Source organism: Oncorhynchus tshawytscha, linkage group LG01, assembly GCF_018296145.1.
Source record: "Oncorhynchus tshawytscha isolate Ot180627B linkage group LG01, Otsh_v2.0, whole genome shotgun sequence".
Taxonomy (NCBI): Eukaryota; Metazoa; Chordata; class Actinopteri; order Salmoniformes; family Salmonidae; genus Oncorhynchus; species Oncorhynchus tshawytscha.
This window is the reverse complement of record NC_056429.1, coordinates 13,544,675-13,564,014: the sequence shown is the minus strand read 5'-3', so window position 1 is coordinate 13,564,014 and position 19,340 is coordinate 13,544,675. Positions and strand designations below refer to the sequence as shown.

The window sequence follows — 19,340 nt, the reverse complement described above, 5'->3', positions numbered from 1 at the left end:
TTAAAAAGAAGATGGAGAACAAGCTATGAAGGAAAAATACTGTAGTTTTGGTGCAGGTACAGACAACTAGCACAACAATAATATCACCATTGTCAAAAATAATAACCCAATATGTAAGGCTAAAGTTGTGGTTACATAAAGTTACCCACAAGTTAAGTACCTGAAATGATCCATTGTTATCCCCTTAAATCTTTAAAACACATACTAGGTAAATACCAGTTGAAATAGGACAACATTTAATATGTAAAAAAAAAAGGAACACTTCACAAGGTCTCTGTAAATATTAACATTTATTTAAGTATACAATTTAGTATTTCCATTGCTTTTTCCAACCTCTTTTGAAGGTTTGATGTCAGTATTACGGTTTCTTAATGCAGCAATCACCTCGGTGGAGGATGGTAGAAATTGAGACAGGCAATACGGTTCAAACATCATCCATTTGGCTACTTCTGTATATACTGTAAAATTGAGTTTCACAGGCATCATTATCAGCATTATCACCATGAAAGCATTTAGGATAGTGAAACCAAAGCCTTGTAGACGCTTCGTGCAAATGACAATTTTGGTTCCTTATTAGCTTTTGTATGGAGGCATTTACAGATTCATCCCATAAAAGTTCCATAAAAACTGGAAGATGTTTCTAGATCTGCTGAATATGAACACTGACCTAATAGCTAGTAACATAAATATTATTCTAATTCCAGCAGGGAGGAGAGAATAATATTTATTGTAACAGATACAGTAAGTATGAGAAAAGAGATAAAACAAAACCTTAAATGAATCCTATTTTTGTATAAGTTATACATTTCTGTAGTGATAATTTCCCCTCTGAAAGTTAACACAGGACACCTCTGTAAACCCATAATGAGCAGGACATTTCCGTAGTGTCAATCATAAATGGATTCTAATAGAAGCTGATTTAAGAGCTTCCATGATCCTCTCTGGTCCTCTGTAGCTCATTTGGTAGACAAGGCTCTTGCAACGCCAGGATAGTGGGTTTGGTTCCCAGGACAGCCATACGTAAAAAATGTACGCACTTGTGACTAAATCACTTCAGATAAAAGCGTCTGCTAAATAGCATATATTATATATTCCATTAGTCAATGACTGGCAGGCAGTATACAGATGTAGATCTTAAATGTGATCATCCTGTTGCTGGAGAACTTTTCCACAATGTAGGACATTTTTAACTAGTTTCTAATTTCCAGACTTGATTTTCCCTCATGAAAAATGTCCATTCATTATAATCCACATAAAAATTCACAGTTCCGGCCTTCCGAGTGGCACATTGGTCTAAGGCTGTACCACTAGAGATTCTGGGTTCGAGGCCAGGCACGCCCGGAAGGCCCATGGGGCGGCGCACAATTGACTCAGCATCATCTGGGTTAGGGAGGGTTCAGCCGGCAGGGATATCCTTGTCTCATCGCGCACTAGCGACTCTTGTGGCGGGCCGGGCACAGTGCACACTGACACGGTCGCTGGGTGTACGGTGTTTCCTATGACACATTGGTGCGGCTGGTTTCCTGGTTGGATGTGCGTTGTGTCAAGAAGCAGTGCGGCTTGGTTGGGTTGTGTTTCGGAGGATGCATGGCTCTCGACCTTCACCTCTCCCGAGTCCGTACAGGAGTTGCAGCGATGAGACAAGACTAACTACTACCAATTGGATATGACGAAATTGGGGCGAAAAAAGGCATGAACTATACAAAAAATAATTCACAGTTCCTGTTGCCGCAGGATTCTTTTCCTGCTGTAGCAAACAGGCTCAAATTAAGATCCTACATATGTATACTGATCCAGCCCATCGTAAGCTTTGTTTTCCCCATCACTTTAGCAGATTGTTGGAACACAACTATGACATTGCACTGTTACTCTTATAGTAAATTCAATTTTGAAATTGTGCCAAGATATAACAGCTTTGAACGAAGCATTGAACACATTTACACCAGTCAATTTGGGCTTAAAATTCTAATAAGTGGCCTCCATATGAAAAAATAACTGTGCTAAACTAGGATCTCATTAAGAAAATCGAAGGTACAGAAAAGTAGGGTAAGAAAATAGTGTTATCTTGCATTAACAACAATAACGACACAACAATGACCTCTTTCGTTTGTTACGTGTGTGTGTGTGTGTGTGTGTGTGAATATATCTCTTTCTCCCTTTCTTTACGGACAGGGGAACAGAACATTTAAAGTAACACACCAAACAAATATATCCTAACTAGAATTGCACACTGTTAATCCATCAGATACCGTACTACTTGAACCTGCTGTCTTTAGGCTGTCATAACCATGACATAGCAGCAGTGTGTTATTCCATAGAGCTAAGTGTTCAGAACGTTGCAGATGGAAATATAATGTTAACTGATACTGTAAGTGAATAAGAACTACTCGAGAACCGAGAATCATATCTATTCTACACAATACGTTTCTATCTCTGGACGTTCCGTGACATTGCACCCTCCTAAACAGACGCCAGGTGTCATTGGTGATTTATAACGCCTTGTATTAGCGTACGACATGCAATCTGGCAGCGTCACATGCAGTGGTGGTCAGCCTGAGCAAGTCAGCGTATTATCATGAACAGTTATGACAGCTTATAAGATTTGTATATCATGCTTTTAACGGTGATGTGAGCATTCTATGACAGAGTCGCAGGAAAGTGTTACCAGAGATACTCTACAGAGGGTATGTGACAACACTTTACAGATTAAATGAACAAGGTATTGCACAGGTTAATAAAAGCAAAAAAGGCAACAATAAATAAAGCAAAATCATTGAACATTCTCAATTTTAGTCCGTTTTTGGAAGATTTTAGGATCAGTTTAGTGTCAGTTGTGTTGGGGAGGAGGACGAGAAACTTTACTAGTCATCCCATTCGTCATCATCTTCAAAATCCTCTTCGTCATCATCATCCTCATCTTCATCTAGGAAATGTCAAAGCAGACTTGTTAACAAAATATAAAGAGATCTACATCTTTATATTAAGGGCAACTGCAGTAGGGCAGTAGGGCAGACACAATCCGGATTAATTCTCAAAGAACACAAGTAGTTCAATTCAGCATCTTGACTTGCAGCTGCTCACCAATGGCTGCATGGCACAAGACTGTATTCGCCCGTTGAGCTAAAGTCGAGGCATTAGCTCAGGGAGTCAACGTAAGTCTTCAGGTCTCAGGCAAGGTTATTCAATCATCAAGTGCTGTTAACCGAATCACTTCCATCACACAGTCGGCTGTGTTGCCTTGGAATTTTCTGCTCTAACTCACTGTAAATATTCGGCATTGCTGTATATTTAAGCAATAATACCTGAGGGGGTGTGGTATTTCGCCAATATACCACGGCTTGACACTGTTCTTATTCACGTCACAACGTGGAGTGCCTGGGTACAGCCCTTAGCCATGGTATATTGGCCATACACCATAAACCCCTGAGGTGCCTTATTGCTAATTAGGACAGTAAAAATAATTGTGTCATACTCGTGGTATACGGTCTGATATACCACAGCTTTCAGCCAAATCAGCATTCAGGGTTCGAACCACTCGGTTTATAATTCATGAATTTGTACTCCTCTGTATAGTGTTTTACTTTTAGTGGTATTGTGCGTTGTCCTGTTCACTGCTGCAATGCCTCTAGGCCAGGTTGTTAATGTAAATGAGAACTGGTTCTCAATTGACTCACCTGGATAAATAAAGGTGAAATAAATAAACCTGCCAGTTGGAACCTACCTGAGGAGTGGATGGCTTTGCTCCTCTTCTGCATGACTTCCATAAGTGCCCCCACGATGCCTGCCGAGGGGGCCGGTGTAGGGGAGCCCGATTCAGGGCCGTCTGGTACCTGAGACACGCACACACACAGTTAATCACACAAACAAACATGGAAATACACTCAAACACAGACAGGCAGACAGTGGCACTTACGGTTTTTAGCTGGATGCCCTGCCGTATCTGGTCGAGCAGGGCGTCGCGCCCTACGGTGGTGGCCGGTGGCTTGGAGGCCGGTGGCTCCACCTTCTTCAGCTGGGTGCCCCCACGGATCTGCTCTAGCAGGGCTGACTTACCCCCCGAGCCCGGGGGTGAGTGGGGCGACTCCACACAACCGTCCAGCTCTGGAGGGGGCGGGGGTCCAGGTGGGGGTGGTGGTGGAGGAGGTGGAGGAGGGGCTCCCCCGCCACCGGAGGGTGGTGCTGCTGGTGGGGGAGGTGGCGGTGGGGCCTGGGGGCATGTGAGGGTGGAGGCGGTGGCTGGTAGTGGTGGTGGCCGTGGCCCCCTCTGTTGGGGGCGGGGGAGGAGGGGGCTCCTAGGGCACCAGGCCTGGAGGGGGAGGGGGAGGGGCAGAGGTGGGGGCCCGAGAGGGTGGAGGTGGTGGCGGGGCACCCCGGCCACCTCGCGATGGGGGTGGTGGTGGTGGGGGAGGAGCTGGGCCCGAGCTGTGGGGTGGGGGAGGAGGAGGTGGGCCACCCCGAGACGGAGGTGGTGGTGGGGCTTGGTAGGACAAAAAAAGATGGAAAAGTAGAGCGAGAGAGACAGAGAGAGAGACGTCAGTTTGACAGTCACAATATCCCATTCAGCAGGGGTTTGAATTACTGGGGAGAACGAGAGTTCTGAATGATCCCATTACAAAAATCAGGGCTCTCTCACTTATAAGCACTGAAAATAACTTGTGCATGCATCCCCAAAAATGTTGTTCCCAATTATAGGTTATCCACCAAGAGTTAACACCTAATTCAAACCCTGTCATCCAGATACTCTGTTAAAAATCACCCCCCCCCCTCACAGCACAGCAACTTGGCAACCATTGAGCTCAGAAATGCACTTCTGGCAACATTTTACATTATAGCCTTTTCATTCTGTTCATTTTAAATTCAGACAAACCAAACAGCAGTCAGCTTTATCCAGTTATGCAGGTCAAAGTTCACACAGTCAATACCTGAGGCAGAAACACACGAACCACCACTATGGAAACAAACCGATAGTTACCCACCACACCACCTGGGCGGCCCTGGGAAAAGACCACATGAATAAGCCCCGTCTGGCATTCACCATCTCATTCCCAGTGGAGTACATTCTCACCATTGACTTCATTAACTTCAGAGTTACAAGGAAGTTCATCACATTTACAGTGGGTGGAATTCTTGATACTTGAGATCAATGATTGATATATACTAGATGACTGATAGGGGGCACTGTTTTGAAGCCACCGTGCCTCCATCTTCACACACCCCACAATTGTAAAAAATTATTGGAAGCTACCTACCGCATTTTTTTTTTAACGTTGCTGCTTCCGCTTTACTGCCCTACTGCAGAGCACCGGTGGCAAACTTGCCAGAGTAAATTCATTGAGTCAATTTATAGAAAATAAAAGTCAAGTAAACAAGTATAAAATGTATAAGTATAATTTTATACTTATTTCATTCAAGTTCACTAACATTATCTAGACCTATTAGTAGGCTAATTCTGTTGTGATAATAACGTTAGTTGTGTTGTGTCGGAGTTGAGGCCCGGACCATTCAACAAAGCCAAAAACTATAAAACGTTGGTGAGCATCCACACTAGAGGAAAGTGTATCGTTCTACAGGCCTACACCTGTCAATCAACTGTTCAACGCATCCTACTGTACGCTGCTATTAACAGGGTGGTAACAAGACCATTCATGAGGTCTCCAACCCACAGATACTGGTTCAGACCATTTAGTGCTTTTAGGGTGTGTTCATTTCATAGTGACAACTGAAAATAATACCTCAAAGTACATGTAGTCCTAATGAAAAATAATATAGTAATGCATATTTAAATGTAGCCTGCGCATCTCTTAAACATACAGCATGTCATTGCCTCATTGCTAATTAACAAACGTTATGTAACACCCAATTCCCCTGTGTGAAAAAGTAATTTCCCCCTAACACACAATAACTGGTTGGCCAACTTCATATGCAATGACTGCAACCAAATGCTTCCTGTAGTTGTTGATCAGTCTCTCACATCACTGTAGAGGGATTTTGGCACATTGTCGCATGCAGAACTGCTTTAACTCAGGTGGATAGCGTTGCATTTATTAATGCCTACATTACTTTTTGCCACATTTATTCTAGTACAGACACCATAATGCATACTTTTAAATTATATGTGACAAACATTAAAAAAATATACATACTTTAAGGAAAACATTTGTAAGATTACTAATGTTACTGTCCACACTACAAAAAAAAAACTTAAATACATGTCATTTTATCCTTGAAACATTTAATTGAAATACTGTAGAATTATTAATTCAAATAGAGGACTGCTCCTACTGCAGAGTGCCAATATGGCCAACTGACTTTTCAATGGTCAATTTTTTAAATATTTTTTATTATTTTACCTTTATTTAACCAGGTAGGCAAGTTGAGAACAAATTCTCATTTACAATTGCGACCTGGCCAAGATAAAGCAAAGCAGTTCGACACACACACACTCTGTGTTGTTGTATGTGGCGAACTGCTTTACTTTATCTTGGCCAGGTCGCAATTGTAAATGAGAATTTGTTCTCAACTTGCCTACCTGGTTAAATAAAGGTAACATAAATTTTAAAAAATACAACAGAGTTACACATGGAGTAAAACAAACATACAATCAATAATACAGTAGAAAAATAAGTCTATTTACAATGTGAGCAAATGAGGTGAGATAAGGGAGGTAAAGGCAAAAAAGGCCATGGTGGCAAAGTAAATACAATATAGCAAGTAAAACACTGGAATGGTAGATTTGCAGTGGAAGAATGTGCAAAGTAGAGATAGAAATAAAGGGGTGCGAAGGAGCAAAATAAATAAATACAGTAGGGGAAGAGGTAGTTGTTTCGGCTAAATTATAGATGGGCTATGTACAGGTGCAGTAATCTGTGAGCTGCTCTGACAGCTGGTGCTTAAAGCTAGTGAGGGAGATGTGTTTCCAGTTTCAGAGATTTTTGTAGTTCGTTCCAATCATTGGCAGCAGAGAACTGGAAGGAGACGCGGCCAAAGGAAGAATTGGTTTTGGGGGTGACCAGGGAGATATACCTGCTGGAGCACGTGCTACAGGTGGGTGCTGCTATCGTGACCAGCGAGCTGAGATAAGGCGGGGCTTTACCTAGCAGGGTCTTGTAGATGACCTGGAGCCAGTGGGTTTATCAACGAGAATGAAGCGAGGGCCAGCCAACGAGAGCGTCAGGTCGCAGTGGTGGGTAGTATATGGGGCTTTGATGACAAAACTGATGGCACAGTGATAGACTGCATCCAATTTATTGAGTAGGGTATTGGAGGCTATTTTGTAAATTACATCGCCGAAATCGAGGATCGGTAGGACGGTCAGTTTTACGAGGGTATGTTTGGCAGCATGCGTGAAGGATGCTTTGTTACGAAATAGGAAGCCAATTCTAGATTTAACTTTGGATTGGAGATGTTTGATGTGAGTCTGGAAGGAAAGTTTAGTCTAAACAGACACCTAGGTATTTGTAGTTGTCCACATATTCTAAGTCAGAACCATCCAGAGTAGTGATGCTGGGCAGGTAGTGATCGGTTGAAGAGCATGCATTTAGTTTTACTTGTATTTAAGAGCAGTTGGAGGCCAATACATAGCATCAGATCTCCAGGTTTTATATACATCATTGCTTGAGATACAAGGAACTGAGGATGATTCTAGTGAACTCACCTTGCCTACGGAGCTCGTTCTTGACGGCCTCCACCCCTCCTTTCTTTTCGATGAAGTCATAGATGACCTTGGAGGTCTCCTTGTCCTTCAGCTGGGCCTCTGAGATGCCACACATGTCAAACAGGTTCTTTAGCTCCGGGTCCAGGTTATTCAACTGGGGCAGAGAAATAGAGATAGAGACCGGGTCAGGACAATTCAAAACCAACATATTTGTTTCTCTCTGCATTTTATCCTGAGCGGATGGAATCTGTAATGTTTTGAAAATGGCTTATATTATGCTCTACATACAACCATGGCCTGCCAAATACAAAAATGCAATGCCAATTCCATTTAACTAATAAAACGTAATATAGCACGACAAGAATGTAATTATTTTGAAAATCTAAGTGGCATTCTGCCATCTTCTGGATGAACATGGGTATTGCACCAGATTGTGCACACAACAACACATAGCCTTTAACTGACTACTTTTTGTTTGTTCAATCATAATTGGGTAATAGTGATCTCTGCAGCTAGTCTTCTTTGCTTCGGCATGAAAGAGTGTGCGTGATACTTCTGTATGCATGACTAGTCAAGTAAATAGACATGCAATTAAGCCCAAGGGAAAGGGGTTCAATCAGTCATGCTCATTAGGGTCATTAAAACAGACTGTATTCTGTCCATTAACAAGCTCTCTGGTCCACTTTGTTCTTAGTGACATGCATCACTGACTGCAGATTCAGACTGTGTTTTAGATGTGTTCCTCTGTCTCACTCCAGATTGAATTCAAACCCTTCTGCTGACTTTCCAGTGTATTCATGGAAATGTCCCTCCTCATCTCAAACAACTGCTCACCCTCCATAACCCCACCCACACCCTCAGGTCAAGCGATAGCCTGCTCCTCCACGTCCCCAGGACTAAGCTCCGCTCCTTGGGGGAATCAGGCTTTTAGCTTGACCGCCTCCAGCATGCCCTCCCAGACCACCTGAAGTCACCACAGACTCTGGAATGCCCTCCCAGACCACCTGAAGTCACCACAGACTCGGGGCTCCTTTAAAAAACGGGCCTAAAGACCATTCTCTTTAGGAAGGCTTTCTGTTCATAGATGTGTTCCTTGGTGTCAGCTGTCCTTTGTAGTGTCAGCTGTGTTCTTTGGTGTCAGTTGTCCATTGTAGTGTCAGCTGGGTTCTGTGTGTCAGTTTTCCATTGTAGTGTCAGCTGGGTTCTGTGTGTCAGTTGTCCATTGTAGTGTCAGCTGGGTTGTGTGTGTCAGTTGTCCCTTGTAATGTCAGCTGGGTTGTGTGTGTCAGTTGTCCCTTGTAATGTCAGCTGGGTTCTGTGTGTCAGTTGTCCCTTGTAATGTCAGCTGGGTTCTGCGTGGGTGTCCCTTGTAATGTCAGCTGGGTTCTGTGTGTCAGTTGTCCCTTGTAATGTCAGCTGGGTTCTGTGTGTCAGTTGTCCCTTGTAATGTCAGCTGGGTTCTGTGTGTCAGTTGTCCCTTGTAATGTCAGCTGGGTTCTGTGTGTCAGTTGTCCCTTGTAATGTCAGCTGGGTTCTGTGTGTCAGTTGTCCCTTGTAATGTCAGCTGGGTTCTGTGTGTCAGTTGTCCCTTGTAATGTCAGCTGGGTTCTGTGTGTCAGTTGTCCCTTGTAATGTCAGCTGGGTTCTGTGTGTCAGCTGGGTTGTGTGTTGTCCCTTGTAATGTCAGCTGGGTTCTGTGTGTCAGTTGTCCCTTGTAATGTCAGCTGTGTGTTCAGTTGTCCCTTGTAATGTCAGCTGGGTTGTGTGTGTCAGTTGTCCCTTGTAATGTCAGCTGGGTTCTGTGTGTCAGTTGTCCCTTGTAATGTCAGCTGGGTTCTGTGTGTCAGTTGTCCCTTGTAATGTCAGCTGGGTTCTGTGTGTCAGTTGTCCCTTGTAATGTCAGCTGGGTTCTGTGTGTCAGTTGTCCCTTGTAATGTCAGCTGGGTTCTGTGTGTCAGTTGTCCCTTGTAAATGTCAGTTGCTCAGCTGGGTTCTGTGTGTCAGTTGTCCCTTGTAATGTCAGCTGGGTTGTGTGTGTCAGTTGTCCCTTGTAATGTCAGCTGGGTTGTGTGTGTCAGTTGTCCCTTGTAATGTCAGCTGGGTTGTGTGTGTCAGTTGTCCCTTGTAATGTCAGCTGGGTTGTGTGTGTCAGTTGTCCCTTGTAATGTCAGCTGGGTTTGTGTGTCAGTTGTCCCTTGTAATGCCAGCAGTTGTCCCTTGTAATGTCAGCTGGGTTGTGTGTGTCAGTTGTCCCTTGTAATGCCAGCTGGGTTCTGTGTGTCAGTTGTCCCTTGTAATGTCAGCTGGGTTCTGTGTGTCAGTTGTCCCTTGTAATGTCAGCTGGGTTCTGTGTGTCAGTTGTCCCTTGTAATGTCAGCTGGGTTCTGTGTGTCAGTTGTCCTGTCTAGTTGTGTCCATTTTTCTTTCCATTTGGTTTTTCTATTTTATGCACTTCGGGATTATTCTGTCAAATGAAAAGCGCTTTACAAATGTAATAAAGCATTATTATTATAATTATTATTTAGCCTGGTCCTAGACCTGTACTGTATGTGCTTAAGCCAACTTCTCAGACAGTTGTTTGAATTGCATGACAATGATAGACCTAACAATAACTCATCTGGCCTATATTAGCAAAACCACTTAATGTTTTTGAAGCATAGCTTCCCTAAACAGTGACAAAATATTTTCTGGAATATTCGGGGTTGCAAGTGGGGCTTGTATGACAGCATTGAATGTATGATAAGTATGCACTGTATCCAACAGAGGCCATTGTGTGGGTCAATCATGGGTCGGCCACACAGGTCACCATTGTGTGCCCATGAAGGGTGTGTGTGTGTGGTACTCACATCGAAGCCTGTGTTTGGGTCCCAGCCCACATGGCCGATGTGCCTGAAGAGAGACAGACACACAGGACAGACAGGGATGAGCACATACATACACGTGTACCTACACGCAAGCCGGTTCACAAACACACGTGCAGCTGCGCATTACACATGCAGCAACAAACATGTCCAAGCACAAACCCTCATGTAAACCCACTGGCTTGTGCACACACACATGCGCGGGCGCAGTTCTGAATGCACACAAACACAATTGAGCCATTGAAGAGGTTCACAAGACACAATGAAGCACGCCCTCAAACGTAAGTGACGAGCTCAATACGTTACACAACAACTTCACAGAACATAACATACATACAGGGAAACTCCTGCTGCGCTACATCTCTCCACAAAGACCCGTCTGAAGTGTACTCTATAGACAGAAGGGTGGTCCACTCACTGGAAGTTGCTGGGGGTGCCTATGTCAGCCTTGGTGAGCTTCTTTCTCTTGCCCTTGACTTTCTTCTCCTTCTTGCTGAAGCTGCTGTGCAGCATGTTGTTGACGTGGTGTGGCTGATGCTGCTGCTGGTGGTGTTGATGATGGTGGGAGTTGTGGAAGCGCATATTGTTGATCTCCGGGTTCTTGATGTCCACAGTGGCCATAGGGAGAGCTGGGCCTTTAGTAGGAGGGAGAGGAGGGAGAGAAGGAGGAAAGGGAGAAACTGTTAGAACTAGAAGCTCAGAACCAGTGATGGGAAGCCCAGAACCAGTGCTGGGAAGCTCAGAACCAGTGATGGGAAGCCCAGAACCAGTGCTGGGAAGCTCTCACAAAATGAGTGTGAGCCAATCCAAAAGGTCATTCATTCCTTAGCATACCCAACAAGTTGTAATACAGACAGGTCCGATTATACAGCCCTTTTTAATTATTCATAAGAGACCCGAGGGTAACAATAATTTGCATACTTGACTGGCCGTAAAAAGCTTACTGTATAACTTGGTCTGTGTTGTGACTATGGTAGTCTCTAAAACCCATCAACAGTTCAGGCCAGGACAATCTCACAGCTGACAATGCAGGACCACACACAATTAAATACCAGTCTTTTGATGTATTTAGAACTATTTCAAGTTAGTGTAAAGACAACTAACAGAGGGCACTAACTGTCCTCTACACACATGCCTCTACACACATGCCTTTGTGAATATCTAGAACCCTAACACCAGCGTGTCACATTCCATTTCAAATTAGCAAAAGATTTTACATTTATGCCAAAAAATAATTACATCATTATGTCAATCATGTGCATTCATTTCTTAATTGACTAGAATTGAAATGGAATCTGCATGACAACAACCCTACCATTAAACACCTCTCTCAGCCAGCTCTTAGTCCTCAGGTCTTTTAGCACCACACTCTCTCAAAAGGACAAGGGCAGGACAACGGCATATAAAACCCATCCACAAGCAGCACTGGACACCCAACCACTCTTCCAACTTCAACTCACTGTCCCATGACTCTGATAAAGACAGACTTGATAAAGAAGTTGGTGCAATACATCCTTGTTCCATTCAGATGATACAGCGTTGGGGAGACCAATGGACTCATTTGATGGATTTTTTTATTGAACTGACCGGCGAGGCTCTCGAGGCTCTCAAACTACCTGTGGCTGCACCAGTGAATAGCACAGCAGTCTTTCACAGACATAAGAACTGAAAGACTAAAGAAACATAGACAGAATCAATCTGGTTGAAAACCAGTGTTTGTCCTCCTGGTGTGTGTGTGTGTGTTTGTGTGTGTTTGTTGGAACTTATGTGACATCAGTTAGGTCAAATCCAGAGTCACACAAAGACAGTTTTGGTCAACTTTTGAGCCGGAAGCCATGCTGCTGCCTTGGACAATTCAATTCATCCATTCATGATGAACATCTAGCGCTTGGTTTAAAATTCAGCTAATTCATTGGACTGTTATTGGTCAATATTACCCAGGAGGCACTAACATGGCTGCTATGGATTATGTCTAGGAACTTGATAATAACGCCTTCTGATTGAAACGGCAACGGCCAACTGTAAAGGAGCTAGGTCTGTTACCTACTCTTGCATGATGAATAACCTTGGCTGATACCTAGGTTAGGCTTCAGATCAGTGGGCTAACAGTCTTCTGGAATGCAGAAGCCCTCAGTACATGGCTGTGGTCAAACCTCCCCAGTCCAGGCATTTGAGCGCTCTCCTTGAGTCCATGTTAATCTCCACAAAATGCAGTTGGATCTGACATAATCAGTAATCCACAGCTAATCCCAACCAAATCCCTGGAAATGTTAGAAGTCTCAGCTATCGACGAGGACATGCAAGCATGACTTTGAAAGCTCCCTTGCCTTGAGACACGTTTACCCTCATCTTTCCACTTCATTGGGAGCTTTCAATGGAGAACTTGCAAAGAATCCATGCAGTGGTACCATTCAGATGTAGCTGTTTGTCTGTACATAAGTCAATGATTGACAGACCAAGCTAACAGTTGTCCTCCTGTCCATTTTAGGCTTCAGAAATCTCAAATGTAATCATTCAATACCAATAAATATTAACGTGCTTCCTTTCCCAAAGCACACACTGCCAACATGACAGTGAATTATGACAAGGAAAACAAAATGAACATATTGAAGGAGGAGAGGGAAGCAAAAAAGGAAATAACTCCCAAAGCAAAGAGTGAATCTAGGGCAAATATGTCACCTTGTTAGTTTCACACTCATTAATGGGACTGACATATCCCAAACAATATCCTTCCACCATGGAGAATAGTCCTTCTACAGGATCCCTACCCAAACAATATCCTTCCACCATGGAGAATAGTCCTTCTACAGGATCCCTACCCAAACAATATCCTTCCACCATGGAGAATAGTCCTTCTACAGGATCCCTACATTTGGGTCCATTTGCATTCAAATACCAAATTCTATGCAATAGACTGTGATTAGTACATGACATTTAAGGTATACAAGTATCTGTGAGAAGGCTGATTTAAAGAGAGAGAGAGTTGGCAGTTGGACACGCACTGAGAGACCCATATGGTTTACACATGGCACACAGAGGGCCTCATGCTGCACAGATTAACCCTAAAGCCCAATGTTAGGGCTAAAAATGACAATGTCAACAAAGTCATACTCGGAGTGAGTGCATGTATACTCATACGAATTTGATTTAGCCTATTTCTCTACAATAACTGACCCGTCTGATCATGCCATATCGCAAAGGGGTGTGTGTGTGTGTGTACATGCATACTACTGTACATTTGATTTTGTGTGACGGATTATAGGAGATTTATGCTTTTGTAACATAAAATAACAAAGGATTGTGTCCCATTACATGTTGAAAATCAACATTTGGACTATAAAAATCGGTACAATTCAAAGAATGGACAACATACCATTTGCAGGGTCACGTCTTTTCTCTGCAAAACAAAACGGGCACAATTATAATTTCTCAGCCAATTCAGATGGCAAAAGCCACAGCTATCAGAGCGATAGAGAGTGTATGTGGAAGTGTGAAAGGAAAAGCAAAGTGTTTGGAAAGCATTCAGAGTTAGTTTATGAGAGTCCGATGGACAGACAAATAGGATGGAAGTCTGGAAAGGTAGCCACTGCAGGCTGGAGAGAATGACAGTTCTTTGACCAGTCAGATCCTGGCCGGCGGATAAATTCCAGAACAGATGCAAACGCAAGAAAAAAAATTATCGTGGAAAAACAGAGAATTAAACTAGCTGTCCCTAACATACCATTACAGTAGCCCCTTTCCCAGACCCACGTCTTTGGAAACTCACTCCTCACGGCAAGAGCAGTACACGTCAAAGGCTGGCAAGCATAGAGGAACAGAGAGAGATGGAGGGAAGCCAGAAAGGAACACCATCACAGCTTTTAACACAGAGACCCTCTGCTGTTTTGACTAGACAGACATACCACTGACTTTCCAACAGCAACCAGCAAAAAAATTGATGCAGGGCTCAATTCCAAACCCATTCCTAGAACCTTGTTGACCCCAAATGAACCCCTCGAGGAGTTACAAGATACATCTAAGGCAAATGATGGGATGATTTGGGATTGGGCCCCTGTGGGGTTGTTAGTAGTAGAGCAGTGAGATAAATTTGAGATTTCTTCGCTTTCCCTGTCCAGAGGGTCAAAGGCTGAGGTGATGAGAAAGCAGAAGGCGTGTAGACTGAGCCCGCGGGGCCACTGTAGTTACCCGTTTTACGTTGCCGTCTGCTGAGTAGGTCTTTCAGTGCGGCTCTAAATCGCTTGGCCTCTTCCTCGCTAGCGAAGTTCAGGCCTACCTGGCAGTTCTGGAGATAGAGTGAGGAAAGAGAGATCTGTCATTTTTTAAAGACACTGTCTATGTTGGGTCCACAAGCTTTCAAGCGGAGGTAGTATACTTACATCTCCTGAAAACGAAATGAAATAGGACCTCGAGCTGTTGATTGAGAAGTTATTGTAGAGCTCCTGTTCAAACATGGTTTTCCCTTCCTGACAAGAGAGAAATAACAGTCACTGAAATTCCTATATTGGCAGCACAGAGGAATTTCCTCAGGAAAGCTATTAAGCTAGTGAGGCTAACTTCAACCATCCTCCCTATAATGCACTCACTTACCTTGATGTCAAAGACCCTGATGAAGTAGGACCTCAGAGGGTTATCCTTGATCAGACAGGCCACTCCGCAGCACCTCTTCACCCAGGACGAGCTCCTGTCTGCCCCATACACCTGGACCACCGCTGTGCACAGGGTCTGAGGACATCATCACAATGGGAGTGTGGTACGTACAGCAAAGTAAAACTCACTATAGTGACACAATGTTAATTCAATGTGATTCAAAAGTGCAGTGTTGGATTGCAAGTCACTTTTTTCTACATGAAACTGACTGACTACATTCTACAACTTGTTACATGGGCCCCGTTGTTAACAAGCCTAACTAGTGGAATGCCTCTAGGGGCCAATAAGTAAGTTATGACAGTATAGAGGAAGAGGAACACATCCACGAACAAGAAACACTGATTAGATGCCCCGGGAGCATATAGTACAAGGTTTGCAAATCAGACAGCCTGAGCAGACCTGATAGAGAATGATAGACATAGCCAGTAGCCACACAAACCAAAGCTTGGTTTTCTGTCACCATGGACACAGATATCAACCTATGCCAATCACCAAGGAGACCACAAGGAAGAGGAAATACCACTCCGGCTTGCTTCCTCTTCCTTGTCTACGATTTATTATCGCAGGTATGAGCGAGAGAAAACGAGTAAGCCCTTCTCGCCCCATACTCACACCTCATCCTAACACAGGAAAGGTCACTGGCCAGACCATAGGCTAAGTCTAAATGTTCCCAAATCCCATGGTAGGAAAAAGGTTAGGGGATAGAAAGAACACACATCGAGCTAGGGCTTTGACTTTGGCATATGGTGTTGCTCCTAATATAACGTTATTTATCTGGACAGGGTACTGTAGACTACTGTAGTCTTTCCACTGGCTTGTCATTTGACACTTTTGTTCATCTTAATGCAGCTTCTCAAGAATAGACTGATTTGACTTTCACAAATACCTTATTAGCCTTCAGCATTGGGAATTGATGTATGTTCTGACCTAACCATTTCACAGAAGTTAACTTCCTTTAGCGCCTATTGATGATAGTATCTTTTGGCCAGAGGAATTTTGTTAAGAGCCCTGACGATCTTTCTGAAAGTTAAAACGCTTCAGTGTATATTCCTTAAGATAAGGAATATACACTGAACAAAAACATAAATGCAACATGTAAAGTGTTTAAATAAAAGAATCCCAGAAACGTTCCATGCAAAAAGCTTATTTCTCTCAAATGTTGTGCATAAATTTGTTTAGATCTCTGTCAGTGAGAATTTATCCTATGCTAAGATAATCCATCCACCTAACGGGTGTGACATATCAAGAAGCTGATCAAACATCATGATCATTACACAGGTGCACCGTGCTGGGGACAATAAAAGGCCATTATAAAATGTGCAATTGTGTCACACAACACAATGCCACAGGTATTGAGGGCGCTTGCAATTGGCATGCTGACTGCAGAAATGTACACCAGAGCATTAAGCATGCTGTTGCCAGAGCATTAAGCTGCCGTTTCCCTTTTGGGATCGTCTGCGGGGAGGTGCTGAGGAGTATTTCTGTTTGTAATAAAGCCTTTTATGGAGAAAAACAAATTCTGATTGGCTGTGTCTGGCTGCACCACTGCGGGCCCTCCCAGGCCCACCCATGGCTGCACCACTGCGGGCCCTCCCAGGCCCACCCATGGCTGCACCACTGCGGGCCCTCCCAGGCCCACCCATGGCTGCACCACTGCGGGCCCTCCCAGGCCCACCCATGGCTGCACCACTGCGGGCCCTCCCAGGCCCACCCATGGCTGCACCACTGCCCAGTCATTTGAAATCCATAGATTAGGGCCAATTAATTTATTTCAATTGACTGATTTCCTTATATGAACTGTATCGCAGTAAAATATCTGAAATTGTTGCGTTTATATTTTTGTTCAGTATATTTTTCATATCAGCAAGGGATTTTTTTAAATGTTTAAATATTTTTTTTTTTATGTCAAATGACTACACAACGTTATAAGGTTAGGGTTTCCCAGCCGGACATATTTCCATGTTACAGAGCTGTTATTTCTCGTTTACACACAAACGTGTTTTCACTGAAAAATACTGTCAGCTGCAACTGTTAAAACAGAGTATATAGATATATTTTTCTAGAACTGTACCGCAATTGAGAATAGATTCGTTTAGATGGAGTTGGTTGGTTTGGCTGCCAGAGCCAATTCACCTCTAAACGGAACAGGGTCCTTGGACTATAAGGATTGACGTTAGGCTCTTTTAGTCCATTATTGGGATAGTTCTGACCATATTCCTTATTGTGCAAACACACAGGCTAATGTCTGCCCTCGGGAAGTTGCAATGGCTGTCAAACTAAAACAAAATATTGAAATGCAAAAATGCCAGACTGCAGTGCGTCAGTAGGCAGCACTTAATACATTAGCAGCAGTGCAGTCAATTTATAAACACACAGTCGCGTGCAACATTAGCCGATACAATGTTGACCTGTTTATTAATAATGGGGTATGCACTGAATTATAATAGTGGCGTTTGCATTTGTTTACAGGCCGAGGTAAACTAATACGCCAGGGGCAAATGTTCACATTTCCAAGCCAATTTCTTGACAACAAATCCCCTTGACAGGCAAACATCTCTGCTTTCCCATACTCTTCCCTGCATCGTTCCAGCAAAGCCATGGAAAAAGCTGCTGAGCTGTTATGCGTCTTATCGGCCTGCAGCCAGGCTATTGCCTAACATTAGCCTACATAACAGTACACTAACATTTTGCAAATAGCCTAACACATTATTTTCGCAAAGTTACAGGTAGATAAATTGCACTTGAGAGCTTAGTGTGGTCGTAAACAAGACAACTTACAATGCATTTCCTTCCCAGGTAGTTGAAGAGACATTCGTTCTCTTGCGGGGTGAGGAGTATGGAGCCAATATTTCCAACCCGGCGTTGCGGAGGATGGCTATTCATGTTCCCAAATAATTTCCAGATAAACAAAGTTAACTGTTTTACTCTTGAATATTACAAACAATTCATGCACCCTTTGGTCGCCATGGCCTGCAACTGCATCGTCTTATTACGTTGTTTCTAAGGTAGCTAGAGGCCTGCAAAATGAAATATTTTTGGATCCCGGTTGTTGAATAACGTCACCATGCCCCAGGGTCCTCGAAGAATCCGTGGGAACCCCAATCTCTGCAGAGGGCAAAATCTAAACTTTCATTCGTAACTCCAGCTGCAACATCGATAACGTTACATCCATCCAACATGGCACAGTAGGTAGTCTGAAGGAACAACCATTCCAATGGAGAGAGGGGGAGGAGAAACCAAAACATCATATAATGTAAGAGTAAGGCCCCCTCTTCCGAAATAAATTCATTTGCATTAAAAAAATATATTTTTTTAATGTCGTCTGTAAATGTTCTTATGTTACAATATAATGAGGATGCCAAAAATATCACGAAGGATGGAATGGTCTAGCCCTATTTCCCAGTGGATTTTGCAAAAGGAATGCGTTACGTTGTAAGGGGGTGAGTGCAGAGCTGGACCGTGACTGGGGCGCGTTCAGAAGGACGCAACGTTTTGGAACGTTCAGAAGAAATCATATGTAGCGCAAACATGCTTCTCTGACATGTAGAATAAGGAATCACATCGGCTCTATTCATGGTTTCTATCTGCAACGTTGTAGAACGATTGGCAACTGAACATGTTTGCTATTTATTAGGGTGGAGGTACTGCTGTTGTTATATTTTCAAAGAGAGCGATACAATGTTACATATGTACAGCATATAACCTACTTATCACATCTAGAAGCATTTTGAGCACATGAACCTGCTATATAAAAACAAAATAAGTAATATTTTGCTTCTCTCTCTTCTTCTCTAGTTCTCTCTCTCAAACACAAAGTTCAGTGAGTTCAATGGCTATCGATATAGATATGTTGTTGTAGTTTTAAAACAAGTCCAAAACCTATATCATAATTTGAACATGATTAGTTGAGTATGACTAACATTGAATAAAATATGACTGTAATTTCTCAGATTCTCTTGTTTAATAAAATAATGTAAAATAGTCTACCACTTTTTTACTTGATAGCCTCAAGCTGGCATCTGTGTTTTTAAAACTCAAATGTTCATCTTATTCAGGATTTGATTATATAATCATTTATTCAGTAAAATTGCTCCAAACAAGACTATGAGTTTTCATCTGTAGTGCAAACAGCATTTAGTGACACTGGAATTTCAACATGAACAACTATGGCTGATATA

The 19,340-nt window shown here is 43.2% G+C and overlaps 1 protein-coding gene across 1 annotated transcript; it reads right to left on the bottom strand.

The window, feature by feature from the left end:
- Positions 1–1,869: 1,869 nt before the first annotated feature.
- Positions 1,870–18,400, bottom strand: wasla (WASP like actin nucleation promoting factor a). The gene is given in 12 exon segments (XM_024381858.2): positions 1,870–2,923; positions 3,722–3,830; positions 3,914–4,271; positions 4,273–4,477; positions 7,655–7,808; positions 10,501–10,543; positions 10,934–11,150; positions 13,889–13,912; positions 14,701–14,797; positions 14,892–14,978; positions 15,103–15,237; positions 17,941–18,400. Coding segments are annotated over 12 exon segments (1,596 nt in total). The 5' UTR covers positions 18,046–18,400; the 3' UTR covers positions 1,870–2,861.
- Positions 18,401–19,340: the final 940 nt, after the last annotated feature.